This window comes from Lissotriton vulgaris, chromosome 8, assembly GCF_964263255.1.
Source record: "Lissotriton vulgaris chromosome 8, aLisVul1.2, whole genome shotgun sequence".
NCBI classification, from domain to species: domain Eukaryota; kingdom Metazoa; phylum Chordata; class Amphibia; order Caudata; family Salamandridae; genus Lissotriton; species Lissotriton vulgaris.
Genome location: NC_141696.1, coordinates 116,881,781 through 116,902,083, shown reverse-complemented (window position 1 = coordinate 116,902,083; position 20,303 = coordinate 116,881,781). Strand labels below are relative to the sequence as shown.

The following is a 20,303-nucleotide window of genomic DNA, read 5'->3' as shown; positions in this document are numbered from 1 at the left end:
GACAAAAACATTCGCGCGCGTCTAAGCAGCGTTTTTTGATCCGGAGTGATGATTTTTCGAAATATGGAGTGCTTATGGCGCATAGGCTGAGCAGTCATTGCATCGGTGGAACTTTGCTATCCGTGCCATGTATAGAGGAACACATGTGCGTTGTCTCTAAGCTGCGATGCGTTCATTTTGAACCAAAACAGGCTTCGGCAGATTTTCGGCACTCTTAAAAAGGGCTACTTGCTGAAATTGCAAATAAATATTATAGTGCAGACGTTTCTACCCCTGTAGCGAGAATCGTTAGGCGAAGCATTCAATTGAACTATAGTAAGGCGTAGATGTCAAAACCCCCATCATTTATTCTCAGTGACTTGCAATGGCGAGAAAAGCAAGCAATTCTAATGCAATTGGTCTCACCTTTGGGACCGTGTACATATTTAACTATGCAACACATTAGCCAGGTGCGGAAACATTCACTGTTCTCTAACATGGAGTAAGCACCAAGCTGCGTGACACGCCAGGTATGGGAGCACTTGGGGAGAAATATTGCCTCGCAGTTGGAAAGGTTGTCGTCCAAAGCTTTGTTTTTAATGTATAGCTTTGTTTTAAAGGATAATCAGGGCCTTCGGTTCCTATCACTAAGAAACAATATTTGGAAAAATATTATTGTTTACAAGTACACATGGAAGACAATTTATATGGACGGAAATTTAGAGAAAGCTAGAGTGATTCTGATATTCTTCCTACCCTCGCCGCTTGTCGTTTGCTATCAAGAAAGTTAAATAGGGGCAGTGCCTAGTCCCTCAGCAGGAAGCAATTCAAGGAATGATGGGACCATGCCTCAGTGACCTCAGTCACCCACTGACAAGGAATACGCCGGGGGGTCAGAAGTCAGAATGGGCATCCATAAATCAGTGTGCCCAGGACCATAAATAGGGTAGCCACAGTTTACGTTGTTTAGAGCACTCAAAATCGACAGAAGTGTGAACGTTTGCACTATGTTGACCATAAGTTTCAGTCAAAGAGTTGCTTCCCTATGGCCACGATCCTTTAGTAGGGCAAAGCCATAAATGGTCGCCAGGGGGCACGGTAATACACAGAATGACCATACTGGCGTGCAATTGGTAGGGAGCTCCACAGGCCTGGTAAGAGCCCGGATTTCTACTGTCCACCAAGAGGGCCAAAGGGGTTGAAGCATGAGGCCCGAACGGAACAGCCAGACACAAAAGCCTGTGGTAGGAGGACGATGCGAGACACAGTTGAGCAAGCATGGCAAAAAACCAGCTGGCCCATGGAAGGTCGCCGGCCTGCTATCCTGCAGCAGGCACCTGGGGGAGCCTCATCAGATAAAAGGCATGTCCAGTTAACAGGGTTGGATTCATGTAAAGGCTTTGTGGCCTCCGGGTATGGCAGACCCGCTGTCCGGGCAGTAGATAGCAGTACAGCGCCGATGCTAGTTTTATTCTGATTAAGAGCCAGGCTGCAGACCCCCCCCACCCCCTGCTGCAAGGAACATGAACAACGCAGATCACAAAGGGGAGGGAAGGTTAACATTTCAGTGGGTTATCACCTTGGTCAGAGACTTCCTTTTTGGGGATAACAGTATACAGTTAGCTAGGAGCTGGCGTAGAGCGTGCAACAAAAAGAAAATAAGTTTGTGTCAAAAACATACGGCAGCTCTGCAGTATGGGTGGTAGGGGAAGCAGAAGAGGCGCAACAGCCGCCCCCCCCGCTAGCGCCAACTGCCCCCATCATAGCTATCTCCTTTGGCTAAACCAACCGTGGAAATGGCAGTCAGTATTGTACTAGAGTATAAGAAAGATGGGGTGCCAGAGTCCGAAAGAGGGTTAGAACTCCCACTCCCACCGAGGAAACGCAAGAGTGCAACAAGTGGCACATAGCCAAGTGCCTCGACAGGTATTCAAGGTCAATAACATCAGTACCAGAGAGTGGGGGTGTAACATTATAACATCTGTTATGCAGCGCAAATATATCCTGTGGCATCATGAGCTTTACAGATAGTAGGTTTTCTGCTACCCGAGGGGGGCCAACCCACGATTCCATCCTTCCAGTGAAACATAAGTACAGTGGAAGAGCGGGGTGGCAGGTATGAAACAAGGTCCCATGTGGAAATTCCACAAGGAAAGGCGCGATCGAGGGCGTATATTGGATACTAGAATAAGCAAAGGCAATTCAAAAGCGTTAAATAACAAAATAAATCTTTGGACAAGATTACAATGGAGTAGGCGGCTACAAATTGAGCAAATGTTTACCAACGCAGCGTTTACCGAAGTAGAGTGATTGCTGCACCTCAATAGAACCGGCCCAGACAGCCTGCTGGTAGTGTCCAGGTCCCCGGGGACAAGGGTAAGAATGCGACCTGGGGTGGTCTCAACATTAGAGGTAATTACGCCCACTATACAGGCTCAGACGGGCAGGAAAAAAAGACAAGGGCGGCCTACCACCTTGGAAAAAGTAGAGGCTATGGTCCTGCGGGCCCCCCGGGAAGCCTCACAAGGGGCACCGAGGGAGAAAACGGAAGAAGACAGCCTCGTGAGGAATAGACAGGGTGGATGCTCAAGTCGGGCCAACCTGTGGGGGGCGATGGTCTTGGCAGGGCGCAAACAAGGAAGATCAGGACGTAGTTGGGGGGAGCCGCGGGGAGACGGAAGCCTCCCAGACGGCGTGGCGAAGAACTACGCTGATATCGGTTGGTACGGAGGCACACCGGAGGGCGGTGTGCCAGAATAGGTCCACTCACCTTCAGATGCCTCACGGCTGGGTGAGTTGGCCTAAGGACAAGTGTGTAGGACCACTCACTCTGGGATGCCTCACGGCTGGGAAGGAAGTTGGCCTACCAATGATGGGGGGGTAGCAAACGGAGACGGCGCTCGCAGCCCAGCCCCTGCCTGAAGGCAGGGCACAACAAGAGTCGGACAAGGTAGCGAGGGGGCCTAACTCCGGGACAGAAGCTACCCCACTCCCCGCGCAAAGTGAGCGCAAAAACCAACCTATCAAGGAGAACGACCCAGAAGGGCCAAGAGACAATAACAAGGAAGTTTTGTCAGGACATAACATGCAAAATATGCAAAGTATATACATGTTTCTTTGTATTCCTAATAAACTGCGGCCAACAAATGACCACTATGTGACAAATGTGTACGTTGGCTTTTCTTGTCCGTATAAGGAATACAGTATTGGCGAAGGTGGTGTACATGTGGGAATGGGGCAGAGTGCGGGGGTTATTGCAGAGGCTGCTCCCGAAGGGGGCTCGAGAGCCGGCGCCATAACCAGCGCTGCGCCCCTGGACACACACAAACTAGTGGGGGCCGGTTTTTGGCGCGCAAAGTGACCAGGAGCTAAGGAAATGCCGGCCCCTCCCCCAGCGACGGCCGCCGAAGAGGCGCCGGCACCCCCGGCCAATGGAGGCCCAGGCGGGCTACGAACTCTCCAATGGGCATAGGGCCTACCTGGCCTGGAAGGCGAATGGGGGAGGAATATAAACGCTGCTTCCCCGGGCAAGCTCCTATCTTATCGGAGCGGGGGAGCAGCACCGGCGGCGGAGCACAGATTCTTGTCCCACCCACCCACACCTAAGGAACAGCTATGTCGCAGGGCTGAGGAACAGGCAAAGCGTGGCGAAGAACTACGCTGATATCGGTTGGTACGGAGGCACACCGGAGGGCGGTGTGCCAGAATAGGTCCACTCACCTTCAGATGCCTCACGGCTGGGTGAGTTGGCCTAAGGACAAGTGTGTAGGACCACTCACTCTGGGATGCCTCACGGCTGGGAAGGAAGTTGGCCTACCAATGATGGGGGGGTAGCAAACGGAGACGGCGCTCGCAGCCCAGCCCCTGCCTGAAGGCAGGGCACAACAAGAGTCGGACAAGGTAGCGAGGGGGCCTAACTCCGGGACAGAAGCTACCCCACTCCCCGCGCAAAGTGAGCGCAAAAACCAACCTATCAAGGAGAACGACCCAGAAGGGCCAAGAGACAATAACAAGGAAGTTTTGTCAGGACATAACATGCAAAATATGCAAAGTATATACATGTTTCTTTGTATTCCTAATAAACTGCGGCCAACAAATGACCACTATGTGACAAATGTGTACGTTGGCTTTTCTTGTCCGTATAAGGAATACAGTATTGGCGAAGGTGGTGTACATGTGGGAATGGGGCAGAGTGCGGGGGTTATTATGCGGAACTTTGGCAGCCTCGGATTTCATTTCTAATTAGGACGTCATTAGCCACAGTCTGGGAGAATGATACTTTCTTTGTGTGGTTCACTCCCTGACTTTTCTTTGTTGCCTACAACATACAATGAAGACCTGGGGGGGAACGGAGCATTCCTCCTTTCTTTTCCCGCCATTTTTTCTTCCGCAAAGCGCCTTCCTCAAGAGATCAGAACAAGCAGGCGCTAAGAAGATGGGCGCCTTGAGGATTTCATCAGATACGGAGTTATTAATGAATAGCTTGATATATCTCCTGCTTATACGACTTCTGACTCCCTTCTCTCGCCTTATTTGCCTTCCAAGTGATTTTTTTTTCCTTTTTTTGATTAAACTGTCATTCCTGCTGGTTCTATGCAAGAGTGATTACTTTTATCTCATAAAAGGTTAGGGCTTTTCTGGATTTCTTCTGTCTCCTCTTGCCGCTTCTTTTTGTTCTGCTGCACCTTTCTTTGGCATAAGCTGCTCACATTTAAATGCCCCATCTCTTACCCCAGCTGAGGTGCAGTGTACGGGGTGGGGGCTGGGGGAGGTAGGGGGGGGCTGGGGGAGGTGGGTGGGATTCGATCGGATAGGCAAGCTGGAAGTGAGTGAACTATCTTTCCTGACAACCCTTAGGTTTCACTCAGTTAAGGTGACCAGGCGTCCCCATTTTGCCAGGACGGTCCCAGTTTTTAACCAGCTGTCCCAGCAAATTTCAAGAAATGTAGTTCATGTCCCGGTTTTTTAACAGGGTTGACTAAAAACTGTGGGAGGTGTTTTTTATGTTTTACAAAGCAGGGATAGTTAGCAATTGTTTCAAGAAATCAATTTAATTAACAGGCAAGCTACTGGGTTTAAAAATTGCATTTTATGTATGTTCTTACTGCCTGTTCTGTAATTCTCTGCTGAGGAGCGCTCTCATCAGTTGAAGTAAAATTGTAGTCCTTCTTTTATTTTTGTGAAATGTCCCGGTTTTTGGCTTTAAAATTCTAGTCACCCTACACTCAGTACATGAGTGAAACAAATGCATTTGTAATGTTTTCTTTTTTTTGTGCAAGTTTATATAGCGCAAACTCGACCCGAAGGTATCTAAGCGCTTCGCTTGAGCACCAGTTACAATGCACAGGCACACATTCAGATTTGGAGATTTGGGGCCAGATGTATGACCGTTTTTGGGGTCGCAAATGGGAAATTGGTCCTTTTGTGACCGCAAAAAAGGGTCCTGGCCTATAGCGTTTGCAACTCACTATTAGGAAGGGGTGTGCCAAGGGTGTCCCTTCCTAATAGTGACTCGTACTTCAATGTACAATTGTTTTGTGACCACATTTGCAGTCGCAAAACACTCACACTTTACCACCTACTTCAAGTAGGTGGTAAGCCACTCCCCAGAGGACCCCTTCCCCTTTGTGACTGCCAGCGACAATATTTTTTAACCCGTTCTGTGCTCATGACGGAGCCGCTCCGTCATGAGCCTCGGTTGAGCTGTGCTCATGACGGAGCGGTTCCGTCATGGCCCGCTCGGCGCGCCTGCGCAGCGCGTTCCATTGAGCGGGCGCGTTCGTGACGGAACCGCTCCGTCACGAGCACAGCTCAACCGCAGCTCGTGACGGAGCGGCTCCGTCACGACCATGCGAGCGCTGCTCGACCCCCCCCACCCCCTTAGCACTGCGGCGGAATTCCCGCCGCAGCGAAGGGGTTAAGGGCAGGCAGTGGTCCCAGGGACGGAATTTATTAAAGTTATGGCAGCATTTATTATAGTTTTTGAGACAATAAAAACCATACTAGCTGGATGACTTTATGTCAACCAATTACTATAGAAAAAATTGCAATATTGACAAATGCGTGCACAAATGCTCTACCTCAAAATAATCCTAAATAACGGAGCACTCTTGACCTAATGACAGCTGGCCCAAGGTCCAAAAAGTTACACCCCCAGCCCAGACCCTCCCACCCTACTCCTCAGAGCTGTTGGTCAGTATCATATAAACCTGTACTAGGAACCCAGAACCACTAGCCAACCACTAAAGGAAATGTTATGCAATTAATTCCATGAAAAAGTTTTCTTGTTAGTAACATAAGAAAATGCAATGATCCGTTATGCTGTGATAAACAATGATCTCCCTTCGCAGCAGAGTAACTAGAAACTCCCCTTGTTTACGTCTACCTCCTGATTAAAACTTGCTACATATTCCTACCTGCTTCCTGAGGACCCTGACTAAGTGTGACTTTAGCCGCCTGTGTCCTATTGTCCGGAACGAGGGGCTTGCTATTTTCCAACCGGGGGTATAGGACAATCGGGGTGAACTAGAGTGTGGAGGGAGGCTGGGGCCACGGAGTCTGCAGGTGTTATCCACTAACCTGATGGGTACCAGTAGCACCGCACTAGGGTGCTGAGTGCGTATGTGTTCAAGAGTGGTCCGTAGGGACTGGGGTGATACCTGTCGCATCATGTAGCAGTGCGGAGTGAGTGTGTGAGTGATCTTCTGTGGACCACCTGAGATTCACTGCAGTGGCCGGCAGTACCGCTTTATACGTGCATTTCATGACAAAAGCACAATACATTTGACATTGGGTTTACCAGCGATGCTCCGGCCCACAATGCTGGTAAAAAGTGTTCTAGTTTCTTGTATGTACAGATTTTTGCTACTGTTGTGACCCGGGGTGCACCCTATAACTGTGTGGTATTGTATTATCAGGATTGCAAGGATGGGCCTGGGGTGGACTGCGTTTTGCACCACATGAGGGTGCTGCCTCTCCCTCTGGGAGGTTAGATTAAGAATTGTCCACAGTGTGCATACTATTGATATCATAACAATACGAGTGGGCCCAGTACCGATAGCAATATTTTCAAAGGTACCTGATTTTTATATTATAATAATTGAATATGTGTGTTGAATATAAATGTTATTTACATACATCTTGCATGAAGTCTCTTTTGTGATGCTCCGTGTATTTATCGCAAGGGACTGCTGTGCCTTTGATTTACACATAGCCTCTCAGATAAGCCTGACTGCTCAGTGCCAAGCTACCCAAGGGCGAGCACAGGTTATACAATGAGTGTAATCATTCACCCTTGATGGGAGCAGTAGGTTCTGCCTGGCTGGGGGCATCCCTTCATCCAACCAGCAAGTGTTGGTTCCAACACATATCCACACAGCCACCTAATGCATGGTCCTCCCTATACAGGGAGCATGCATCTCAAAGGGAGGCCCCTGGGCAGGTAAGATGAAGGCAGCAGTTCAGAACTGTCTGTAAAACGTTTAAAGGTTCTAACGGGAGATGCGTGAGCCTGGGTTAAAAGAAACCAGTCCGCTTCTCAAAACAGTTTCCAAGCTGTTCTTAAGCCTAGAAGCTGCTAATTGGAAATGCTGAATACTCCAGACTATTTCTGCTGGGAATACTTGGAAAGCCTAATTGCTATTAACTGAAGCCTAAATTTCTTCTTGTTAATAACTCGGAGCATCTGCTCTGTACTGCGGAGAAACATGAGCCTTGGAAAGCACCAGACTCCGCAGATGCTGCTCGGTGAAGGTGTGAAGACGGGACTCATCAGCTCGAGTGCAAAACGTTGGTGAGAAAACTGTGCAGAGAAGAGCATTCTGTAAGGGAAACAACTTGGCTTGGCTGCTGTCGGGCGGAAAAGTCCCTCTCATGGCAATGGACATGTACCCCTGCCCTCGTTGCCCCAGCTGCGGTGATATCTGGGTCCTTGGTAACAATGTATTGGTCGTGGGTGAACATGGATCACATGTGTATGCCATGACCTAACCCTGTCTCACAGATTGCTGTCTTGCTAGAGATCAGGAGGGGGCACCCAAAGCGTTACCCAGGGCCGGACTGGCCATAGCGGGTACCGGGCGTTTCCCCGGTAGGCCGCTAGGATGGGGGCCGGTTTTGGGCCCCTGACGGTCGATTTTGTTACAGGGGGTTGGCAATATCGGCCCCCTGTAACAAAATCGGCCGAAACCGGCCATTGCAAACTGCTCAGCTGCACTCCCCCTCACCCCAGGGGGAACCAGCTGAGCAGTTTGCCAGGGCCGGTTTCTGTTCCCAGTCCAGCCCTGGCGTTACCCCATGGTGGTGGAAGGCGACTGTCTTCACTGGGAGTTAACCACATCCATGCTGCTGACGAGCTGAGCTCGTCATGGAGTACAGTGGAGCTGCACTCATGACGAGCTGAGCTCGTCACGGCCGTTGGAACGTTCGCACGCGGGGCTAATTTTCCCACTGTGCTGAACGTTCCAAAAACTGGGGCGGCCGTGACGAGCTCAGCTCGTCATGAGGACAGCTCCGCTGTACTCCACGACGAGCTGAGCTCGTCACCAGTATGGGGGCGCTGCGCGCGCTCCCCTCTCCCCGCACAGGAGGTGAACAACCCCACAGCGAAGGGGTTAAGCAGCACAAGCCTGGTCGTCACAGCAATCTGAGTTGTCAAGCAATAGTAATTAATGGAGTGAACAAGCTACCTATGTCACTGGAGTGGGGCAGTGTGCTTGATTGAGTGGGGGATGTATGTGTGCTGGTGAAGAGGTACAGTACAGGAGTCAGCGGTGAATGATTACGTGTGTGTGCTGGGATGTATGTGTGCCTGTAAAGTTGTACAGCACATGGGAGTCAGCGTGCGGTTGCATGTACACGCTGGTTTGTATGTGTGCTTCTGAAGAGCACAATACATGGAGATCTCTGGGATCCATTTCGGGAGACCCCGATCTTGCTGGAGGAGCATGTGGAGGTATATGTGCCCCCCAAGACAGATTTTTGGACGGATACATTCCTGAGAGCTTGGCGGGACACACACTCGAGAAAGGAAGAGTCAGGCTCTTCAGTACACTTCGAGAGGAGATCCTTGATTCAAAAGAAAGGCCAATGGTGAGAGAGGCCAGGGCACATCTTAGGAAGCAGATGTGGCTGATAAGGGAATCAATAAGAGAAGGGCTGGGGGCCTTTTGCAATCCTTTGATACACATATCACTGAGGCTGACCTACACGTGTGATCCTCTATTCATTCCCATGGCCTGTGATTGGGGTTTTCAGATTTAGAGACACTCCTGCGGTGATAAACTGCTCTACGGAGGAAGGGGGCACAGAGGAAGGGGCACTACAAAGCAGGCAACCCCCAAAACACAAAAGCAGAGAGATTAAATCACATTTGTGTCTGCAGAAAGATTATAAAAAGAAGAAATTGAGGACTGGGGAGTGAGGGTCTGCCAGTCTCCCAATCTGGGTGAGGGCACATCACCCAGGGGATACAAGAACACTCACCTGGAGCCCCAGCTTCATCCTGACCTAACACCAGAGCACACTGTGAGGAGAAGTGTGAGCGCGGTCCTGTGGGGATACTGCTGAGTGGATCCCGAGAGCGAAATGTGCAATTCCGGTCTGTCTGGACTACTGCAACAATCGGGCCTTCCACCCGTGTGTGAGACTCAAGGCCCCTGTATGCCAGGTGGGGGGTCATGGTGGATCTTAAAGGCCGTCCCCCTGGTGCAGTGCTGTGATGAAGATAGGGCTGTGTCCCTGTGTAGAATTGTGACACATAGAGTGACGCCCCCTTCAGTGCATGGTTCTGAACGCACATATACCAGGTGGGGGCTGCTGTGAATCTTAAGATCCATCACCCTGGTGCAGCATGGTGGTGAAGATAAGGCGTTGCACTGTGACCTGAAGGGGGACATCGCCTTGAGTGCTGTCACTTCAGTGATTATATCCCCTCTAGGACAGGTGATAAACAGGTCTCTTGCCATGGCGGTCATGCCTAGAGCCTGGAAACAGGCCAGGGTGATACCCCTGCTCAAAAACCCAGTCTGGACCCAGCTAAACCTTAAAATATCGCCCTATCTCTCTGCTACCGTGGGTAGCGAAGATCACGGAGGCATATGTCAACTCCCTCCTCACTGACTTTTTGACCACTAACAACACTCTCGAACCCCCCCAGAATGGCTTCCGTCCAGGCCACAGCACAGAGTCTGCTCTCCTGACTGTGACTGAACATCTTTGGACAGCACTGGATGCTGGGCACACATCGGCACTGATTTTATTGGATCTCAGTGCCGCGTTTGACACAGTATCCAATGCCATTCTGTTACGACTCCTGGAGGAGGCTGGTATTGTAGGCCCAGCCTTGGAGTGGCTCACCTCATTCCTTGCTGAGAGGTCGTTCGAGGTGTCAGCACCCTCTTTTGTTATGTTATGTTATGTTATTTATTATTTGTTAAGCGCGCATACGCCCTGGGGCTTCTTGGCGCTGGTGAGAGAATCAAACATAACAGTGCATAAAAGAGGTACAATCACTTTTTACAATAGGCCTGGGAAAAAAGAAGAGTTTTAAATGCCTTCCTAAAAGCAAGGAGGTCCTTGCTATGTCGCAGGGTCAAGGGGAGGGAATTCCACAATGAGGAGGCTAAAAATTGAAAACTGCTGCCTCCCTGACGTTTCTTTTTGAAACGAGGGACCTCGAGTAGATCTTTGTGAATTGATCTCAAACTGCGCGAAGGTGTATATTTGCGCAGTAGTGATCTAAGGAACATAGGACCCTTGCCCTCCAGAGCCTTGAACACAATGCAACCCACCTTAAAAGTGGCTCTCTGTTCCACAGGCAGCCAGTGCAAGGTCTCTAGACCATGTCTGATTGATTCCCACTTAGGTACTTTGCAGATAAGTCTCGCAGCTTGATTTTGCAAGTACTGCAATCTTTTAAGTTGGCCAATAGGCGCCCCCAGATAGAGGCCATTAGAGAAATCAATGTGAGACAGGACTAGAGCACTGACTGTCTGAATTAAAGCCAGACCTGTAAGAAGATGTGCTATTTTTCTGATCTTCCTCAATTGAAAAAACCCCGAGGAGACCACAGTTCCGACTTGGCTCACCAAGGTAAGGTCCTCACTAAGAGTCACTCCCAAACTTTTTACTGTACGGGATTTTTTTGGGGGCGAGCCCATGTCCGATGGCCAGAAACTAGGACTCCAGCTGATCTCACTCTTCCCAGGTAGAATGAGCTCCGTTTTTCCTGGATTTAACTTAAGGTGGTTTAGAGACATCCACCTCTGGATAAAAGACATGGTAGCTCGAAATTCCTCGGCAGCATTGTGGGAGTTTAGCACAAAGACCAACTGCAGGTCGTCTGCATAGTTATATACATCAACCTTAAACTCTCGTAGAGAGAATAACAGTGGGCGCATATACAAATTAAATAATAAAGGGGACAAGGAGGATCCTTGAGGGACCCCACAAAAGGAAATTTTTTTAGGGGCTGTGAAGGAACCTAGTCGAACCGATTGGGTACGTCCAGAAATAAAGGACTTGAGCCAGGCCAAGGCCGAGTCCCGAAGACCGGCCTGTTCGACACGGTTGACCAGGATGGTATAGTCAACCGTGTCGAACGCCGCAGACAGGTCCAGTAACACCAAAGCCTGGTGTAAGTCCCTGTCTGCATTAGACCTTAGGGTATTCTGGACGGCCAATATCACTGCCTCAGTGGAGTGACCAGGCCAGAAGCCTGCCTGGTTGGGTTGTAAATACCCAGAGGCTTCCACAAAACTTGATAGGCAGTTGGTTACATGCGCCTCCAATATTTTGGATAAGTAAGGCAGTAACGATATTGGTCTGTAATTAGAAAGGTCTGAGGAGTCAATGCCAGGTTTCTTTTTCAAAGGAATCAATAAGGCCTGTTTAAAACTATTAGGAACATTCCCTGACACAAGGGAGTTATTGAGCAGTGGAATCAGGCTACTTGGGAGAGCCCGACCAATTTCTCTCATTACTTGGGGAGGGCAGGCATCCTGAGGAGATCCTGATTTAACTCTAGTGAGCAAGTCTTGAAAGGTTTGGTGAGTGATTAAGGGAAAGGAATGCAAGGTAAAAGGGTTTAAAAAAGTGTCGTCTATCGGGGCACAAACTGGGAGTTTGGATAGAGTGTCCTTAATCAGCACTATTTTGTCATTAAAATAGTCATTCAGCGTATTCATTCCATCAAATAAGGGGTTCCACAGGGCTCCCCCCCGAGCCCTCTGCTATTCAATCTTTACGTCCAACATCTGGCAGCAGTAGATAAGAGCGGAGGGCTGACCATGGTCTCCTACGCCAATGACACACAGTTGGTGGTGGCGCTCTCGAACGACTCTAAGCAGGACGCCCTTCGAGAGCGACGTGGCAACAGTCGCCGAGTGGATGACCACCAACTGCCTCCAGCTGAATGCCAGCAAATCAGAGGTGCTGCTGGTGGGGAAGGACCATGGTCAGTGGAGCGAACTCTGGTGGCTCGAGAGCCTCAGTAGCGCCCCTCCTCCCAAGCAGGTAGTTAGGAATCTGGGGGTATGGGTGGACTCATCCCTCAGCTTCCAAGTACAAACAAAAAAGGTGGCAGGGACCTGCTTTTGGCTACTGCGTGGGCTCAGACCCCTACTGGGCTTTTTTGATGCACCTACACGGCAGGTCCTTATTCAGGCCTCGATAATGTCGAGATTGGACTATGCCTGCTCGTTGTATTTGGGGTCTAATAAGGCAGAAATTCTTAGGCTACAGAGGGCAAAAAACGCAGGGGCAAGAACCCTTCACGGTCTGCGCAGAGCGTGCTCTATGACAGACGCCATTCGCTGACTCCACTGGTTGCCTGTGGCCAGGCAAATTGAGTTCAAGGCTCTCTGTATAGTCTTTAAGGCCCTGAAAAATGCCACCCCTGGTATACTGGCCAACCTGCTTGTGCCATACGTACCGCCACGCCAACTTCGTTCCCTGGGGCAACACCTGTCGGTGGTGCCCCGGGTAAGGAGGGCTTGTGCTGGGTGTTGCTCTTTCCGTAGCAGGGCGGCTATCCTCTGGAACTCGCTGCCCACGCACATCCACGGCCTCAACAACTACCTGGAATTTAGGAAGGCAATTAAAACACACCTCTTTCCTTCACTATAAGCCTGATCTCTCTGCCCTCTTTGAACTTGTCTGTTGCTCTGCTGTCAGCGCCGGGATGCCTCTTTACTGGGGCAGCTGCCGCGCTTTACAAGTTGTGGTAACATAACATAACAGTGCATGGAGCCTGATCCCTGTATTCCAGATGGTGGTGTTGAAGAAGCCAACGGCTTTTCCCCATGAACAGTTTCTAACTGTGAACCCAGAGATGCGACTTTGCCATTAGAACATAAGTAGCACCCCAGGTCTGCCATCAGAGGCAGATCGCACTTATTGTGACAAAGGAGGAGTGCTATGGAGTTCCCAGATTCAGTGCCGGCTGTGGCGAGACTACCACTCATCGCCGGCACCAGCCAACATTGTCTGTGACCCAGGGCCACTGAATGCTCCTGGGCCTTCCATCTTGTCTCCAGCTGGAGCAAGTAACACTGCACCTTCATTCACAGGGAGTTCATGGGGGTAATCTGCTCTGATTGAAGTGTCGAAGGTGCTGCAATACTTGTGCCTTTCAATAGTCATTGTGAGACGTCTAAGACTCATATACTCCAATAGGACCTAATCTGGATTTTGCCTCAAGTAAATGGGAATAACTCCGGCCGAACTTAGATGAACAGGGCACTGGTGCCCGCACGGGCATTGCTAGAATATTGCTATTTTATAGTGTGTATAGGTTTTTGCTATGTGTGTGTGAATAAATACTACTTTTTATAAATACAAGTATTTGGCTGTACATTCATTTATTGAGGTTGCTGAATGTACTTTGAGGTGTGTGCCTGTGTTAGCCCTACACCTAACTTCTCTCTGAGAAGCCTTGGACTGCTCGACCCACGCTACCACTGAGAGTCAACTGTGGAATGGGTACTTGGCCCAACTGCTCAGAGGTCATATTGGCTGCGTCCCACAAGATCCAGAATAAAGGACCTCGACCACGACAGTTAGGCCCTATATGTCCCAGCGAAACGTTCTTGACAAGTGGAAACATATAGAGGAATCTCAACAAAGATTATATCGATGTTTTAAATACACGCCTTTAAAACAGTGTTAAAAAGTGTTCTGATAAATCTCTGATCTGAACCTTTAAAAGTAATTTTTTTTAAAGTTGTACTTCTGGAATGGAAACATCACAAGCAAGAGTCATAGCATGCATTTTCAAATCAATAATGGTGCTGGTTTTGTACTGTTGACAGCTAACAAGAACATTATTGCCTATGGCACGGATGTATGACGTTACAACGCATACTTTTACAACGCTTACCTTTACAACGCATTTTTTACAACGCAACATCCATTACAACGCATTCCATTACAACGCATGCCATTACAACGAATTTTTAAAAACTACCTTTACAACGCATTCCATTACAACGCATACTACCTTTACAACGCATACCATTACAACGCATACCATTACATTGCATGTATGGTAAGTATTGGATAGTGTAGGGGTAAAAATTACTATTCTAACTCCAGGGGGGTGCAACAGTAGGGTAAGTGTTGGATAGTGTAGGGGTAAAATTACTATTCTAACTCCAGGGGGTGCAACAGTAGGGTAAGTGTTAGATAGTGTATGGGTACTATGCTTTGTGATGGTATGCATTGTAATGGTATGCGTTGTAATGACTGCGTTGTAATGACATGCTTTGTAGTGGTATGCGTTGTAGTGTCATGCGTTGTAATGGCATGCGATGTAATGGATCTTGCGTTGTAAAAGTTTCGCTGTAATGGTAGTGCGTTGTAAAAGTTGCGTTGTAAAGGTTGTTTCCCCTATGGCACTTGTAATACAGTGAACAGGACGCCCCCCGTGTTTTGTACAGCAACTCTGTCCACCAAACTATAAATAAGCGCGTAAGTGTCTGCTTTGTTTCACTGTATCAACAATGTTCACTTTCGTACCTATCGATCGGGTGCCAATATTCCACCTCACCTTTGAGGCCATCTTCCAAAAGAATGTCAAAGAATGTCAATGCACCTATGACCGCCTCGACCTCTTTGAGTGACTGACAACATCCCTCAGTCTCCATATCCTGCTAGGAGTTGTGTGGCACCCAGCCTCTTCTGCCTCTGGTAAAAGTGCCCTGAAACCAGCATCGTGGCATTACATAAAACATACAAATACAAATCAATAAAATGGGGGAGAGGATGTAGCCTTACGGCTAGAGTGGTCGACCTCGAAGCTGTGGAACCGGGTTCGATTCTCAGCAACCACGCTCAACTTCCTGTGATTCTGAGCAAATCACTCTATCTCCCTGTGCCTACCAAAAATTAATGTGTCCATCTGTAACAAAACTGGTGCTCATGTAAAGCGCTCTGATATCTGATATTTTCGGGTCTAATTTGCGCTATAAAAACATTTTAAAAAATGCAGAGAGGAATCATTGTGGTTAAGTAAGCATCCCTTCCAGGATATTATATGAAACCTTATGTACCAAGATATCACCCAACACAATGCATACATAAACAAGCAAATGGAGTTTTATCAAATAAACCCTTCAACAACGACTACATCAAATACGAAATGTGCAGTTCTAGAAATGGCACTACTAATCTGTAGGACATTTCGATTGTTCCAATATATATGGAACCAATCAGAGCCATATTATGCCCAGAAATTTAAAAGCATGACTTTGCACAATACTATTCTGTATTCAGTACATTCTGTTTGTGGCACCTGACCGCCGGGGGCATGTCTTGGAATCAAGAAAAATCTGAGAAAGCCCTATGGGGGCTTTGGAATAAATTGGATTGAGCTAGAACCAATACTCATCATCAGGAAAATGTCCAGGTCACAAGTCACTTGGAACTATTGGATACAGGCGATTGGAACCATCAAACTGATGCTCCTTAGAAGAATGGTTAACCGAAGACAACATGCGTATGCGTTCGCACAGAATCAGGGAAGAGCTGGGATCGGTAGCGATAACACAGAGTGGGGTGAACGAGCAATGTATATGTTTTACAAGCTGGTGTTTAAAATGTTTGAAAGACTAGATGGGTTAAACTGGGGTAAAATGTAGGACTTACTCAGTACGATTGACTGGATAGTGTGCCCAAAGCTTCACTGCCTTATTTACATGACCATGGTAATGGAGAATCTGGACAAAAAGGGACAAAATCTCAGGCCACGCCTCTGGCAGTTTAGCCACCCAGATGTAGCCCTTTGAGCATGGAGGGCGTGCCACCAGCGGCTACGCCTCTGATTCTTTAACCCCTTCGCTGCGGGGGTTTTTCACCTCCTGTGCGGGGGAGGGGGGCCACGCGCAGCGCCCCCATGCTGGTGACGAGCTCAGCTCGTCATGGAGTACAGCGGAGCTGTCCTCATGACGAGGCCGCACCCGTTTTTGGAATGTTCAGCACAGCGGGGAAATTAGCCCCGCGTGCGAACGTTCCAACGGCCGTGACGAGCTCAGCTCGTCATGAGTGCAGCTCCACTGTACTCCATGACGAGCTGAGCGCGTCAGCAGCATGGATTGAGTTAATCGGGCATGCCTCTGACTCTTTCATCGGGCCTGCCACAGAACAGTGATAACTCCATGGGTGGACTTTGTAAGTAGAATTTTGCTCCCATTGATATTGCACAAACATGGCTGAATTTCCATGTGAGCAAATTTGCTCTCAACAGTTGCTAGCGGACATTCACAAGTGTGTCAATCAGCAAATTTGTTCAGCAATGACAAACACAAATGTTTGCAGGCAGTTTCCACCCGAAACACACTCAGATATTTACACATTACAGAAATGAGTTAACATGTTTGTAATTCATGTACGGTATGTTTGACAATAAGAGAATATTACCGTTGCAAATAGAAAAATGTAAAAAAATTCCAATGAATGATGAAAACAATGTATTTTCTCCGAAGAGGCAATTACTCACATGCTTCTCCAAAACGTGGAGATTGTGTTCATCTGAGTCACTCAGCAGACTGCAGAGCATCTGAAATAAAAAAGGTTTTTTACATTTTCAGTGTGTGATTCTCAATCTCCAGAAATCTGATCAATTCAAGGATACATTGTAACAGTATTGCCTGGATACATCTCAGCAATGCAACGCTGTTTCTGGAGATTTGTAAACTTTGTAAACTTTCCAAAACTTCAGCAATGGGCTAAAATAATTGCAAATTAAGTTTTTGCCAAATAGCTTTTTAGCAAAAGATTTTTTTTGCAAGACAAACTTCTCACCAAAAGCAGTTTTTTGCTCAGATTTGTTGGCATTTTTTCTAAATCGCACAGCCCTTGAAAAGTCTGCGATACTTTGCAAAGTTTTAAAACCTATTCACACAGGTTGCTAAGGAATAACACTGCAAATATCACAACTTCTCGCACTTCTTTCTATCTGTCTACTTCAAGTAGAGTTGACTTAGACATATATATGCGATGGACGGGCCAGTTTATTTAGTGTAGCAGATTGAGGACTTACCCCCAGATTCATCAAGAACACATTTTGTGATTCCTTAATAGCGAAAAATACTGAGTCGCTATTAAGGAATAGCAAAATGCTATTCATCAAGAAATCACTTAAAATATAGCGATTTCTAATAATTCCTTAATTGCGACTCGCAAATTGCGAGTCGCAATTAAGGAATATCTCCCCATTCATTCCTATGGGCCTAGAGGCCCATAGGAATGAATGGGAAGACCATCTCAATTTGCTAATCGCAATTAGCGATTCGCAAATTGAGATTGCTATTTCAAGGGTGCAGGGGTGTCCAAAGGACACCCTGTTGCACCCCTGAAATTGATGTGTGCACATATGTTGAGCACACACATGCCCTTAGGGCATGTGTGTGCGCAACATGAAACTTTGAAAAATGCACTTTAGTGCATTTTTCAAAGTTTTTAGTTAGTTTTAGTTAGACTTCGCGGTAAATAGCGGCCCCAGATTGCGAATTCGCAATTTAAAAATGGTTCATGAATTGCATTTAAGGAATCTCAAATTGAGATTCCTTAAATGCAATTAATCGCAATTTAGCGATTTCTAGAATTGCGATTTTTGCATTTGGGATGATGAATCCCAAATGCAGAAATAGCGCTCGCAAAGGGCCAGATTCTCAGAATCTGGCCCTTTGCGAGCCGATTTTAGTTTGATGAATCTGGCTGTTAGTTACTAAGACCTGGTCTAAAATACTTTAGGAGATAAATTCACTTTTACTAGGATTTGTGCTATAATATTTCAGGACATCACCGAAATATTGTGCCTCTTCTATTAAGATTTGCAATGCAACAATCTATTTGGAAATTCCCAGTACATTGTCCTAATGTTTTTGTGCAAATGAGCTTAAGTTTGGGCATACAAGAGTGTGGTTAAGTCTAGGAGAACAATCCTAAGCATGTGAAGCGGTTGCCGTCATTCGTTAACTCATTCATTCACTCTCTCTTACAATTTTCTGTTGGTGTATTCTCATGGGAGGAGTTGACTGGAACATTCCATTTGTGGGGGATTCTCTTCGCACACAGGAGTGGAATTTGCATGGTATGGCACATTTGGGATAACCTGATATACCTGGCCTAAAGACTGCCTAATCTCGAGGCAAATGCCATTCATGGAAATGCACTGAATTCACACAATAATGTTTGTTTCGGATGTTACATTTGCAAGCACCTGCCTTTGAGGGAATTTCACCTGAGGGGTAATGTACCAAGAGTCGAGAATGCCTCAATTTTCTGCAGCTCTGCCTGTGCCATATGATGGGATCATTCCTACTGGCAGAAAATAAGAGAATCTTTCAGTGTTCAGTGTCTTTTGATAATCATGGTATTATTTTGAACTCGAGGTAATCTGCTGCTGCTTTGTTTCTACTGTTTTAGGGCACTTCTTTGGTAGTATCTACTTAGTTTTGTCATGCATTATATTGCATTTTCTCCTTTTTTTTTGCTCATTTATATAGCACAAACCTGACCCAAAGGTATTGGAGCGCTTTACATGAGCACCAGTTACGTTACTCAAGGACACATTCATTGTTTAGGTAGGCACAGGGAGATTAAGCGATTTGCCCAGAATCACAGGATGCGGAGTCGACCCAGAGGCTTGAACATTGGTTTCCCAACTCCAAGATCGGCAGTCTAGTCGTGAGACCACGTCCTCTCCGCTTGGCACAGCATAGATTTCATTGTAACCATAATCTCAATATATCAATTATTTATTGATTTATGTGGAAAGGCATACTCATAGTTGTACCAATACTGAACTTGGGTAGTACAAACAAGCCCTTTGTACCTTCCTGCAATTGATTTCCATACTGATGTCCTAATTAGATGAAATTATAACGATTCAAAGACACACCATCTCAAAATGGCCACATCTACCATCTCAAGATGGACACAACTATGAGCATGGTGTGTACTGACAGTACTATCCCCCTCATGTTATGCGCAGTGTTGGCAGGTTGAATGTTTCATGTATTTAGCAACCAATTGGTGCCTCCATTTGTATTTTCATTAATGTGGCAGTTTGGTTGCAACCCCTTCTCAACTCATTAAGCGAGCTGTGCGCAGTGCGGAGCAGTGGGGGCCTCCTCTACACCTTGCTTTGGCCTGCGGTGCAGTTCAGGGGTTCTGGAGGGAAGTAGTGCCTAAGATCGGGACCGTGATTGTTTCCGGAGCCGAGATGCTTACATGACACGGTGGACTTGAAGCAAAGTTTTGAATAATTCAATTGTTCATACCAACCGTGATTCTTCCACAAGACAGTCTGTAATATTACTTTCTGGATATCCATTCGGATCCCATAGCCCTAGCCGGCACACACCCTTATTGATTTATATTTAAGTAATTTCTTGTGACCGCCTTTGGCATACCAACAGTTTGGGGTCCCATTAAAGTCCGGCACTTGTGTCCAATACACGAGGTGTGGTGTTCCTTCTTCGTGTTCCTTGTGGAGATCCATTGAGAAAAGAAAGTGGACGCTCTTATATTTGAAATCTTTCTCCTGAAGATGACCCCTCAAGTGCCCATGGGTCGAAACGCCGTTGACGCTTCAAACATTGCCTAAATAAGAGAGGACACAACTGTTATATTGTGTATTTTTATATCTGTTGTTTTGTTGTATTTTTTCTCTGCCATTGTTTGTTCAGTTTATACTTTTCAGTGTTCACACTTTTATCATTGTTTGTGGAACTGTATGAGCGCCATTAATATTTTGTTCATGTTTTGTTTAATTGAACCTACATTAAATATTATCTTTTGAGATAACTTTTGTACATGGTTAT

The 20,303-nt window shown here is 47.2% G+C and overlaps 1 protein-coding gene across 1 annotated transcript in view; it reads right to left on the bottom strand.

The window, feature by feature from the left end:
• Window positions 1-20,303, bottom strand: part of PDE2A (phosphodiesterase 2A) — a 1,077,000-nt gene that overhangs the window by 276,190 nt on the left and 780,507 nt on the right. The window contains exon 6 of the mRNA XM_086933797.1: window positions 16,973-17,032. Within this exon, the coding sequence (XP_086789923.1) occupies window positions 16,973-17,032 (60 nt within the window). The remainder of the gene's footprint in view (window positions 1-16,972; window positions 17,033-20,303) is intronic.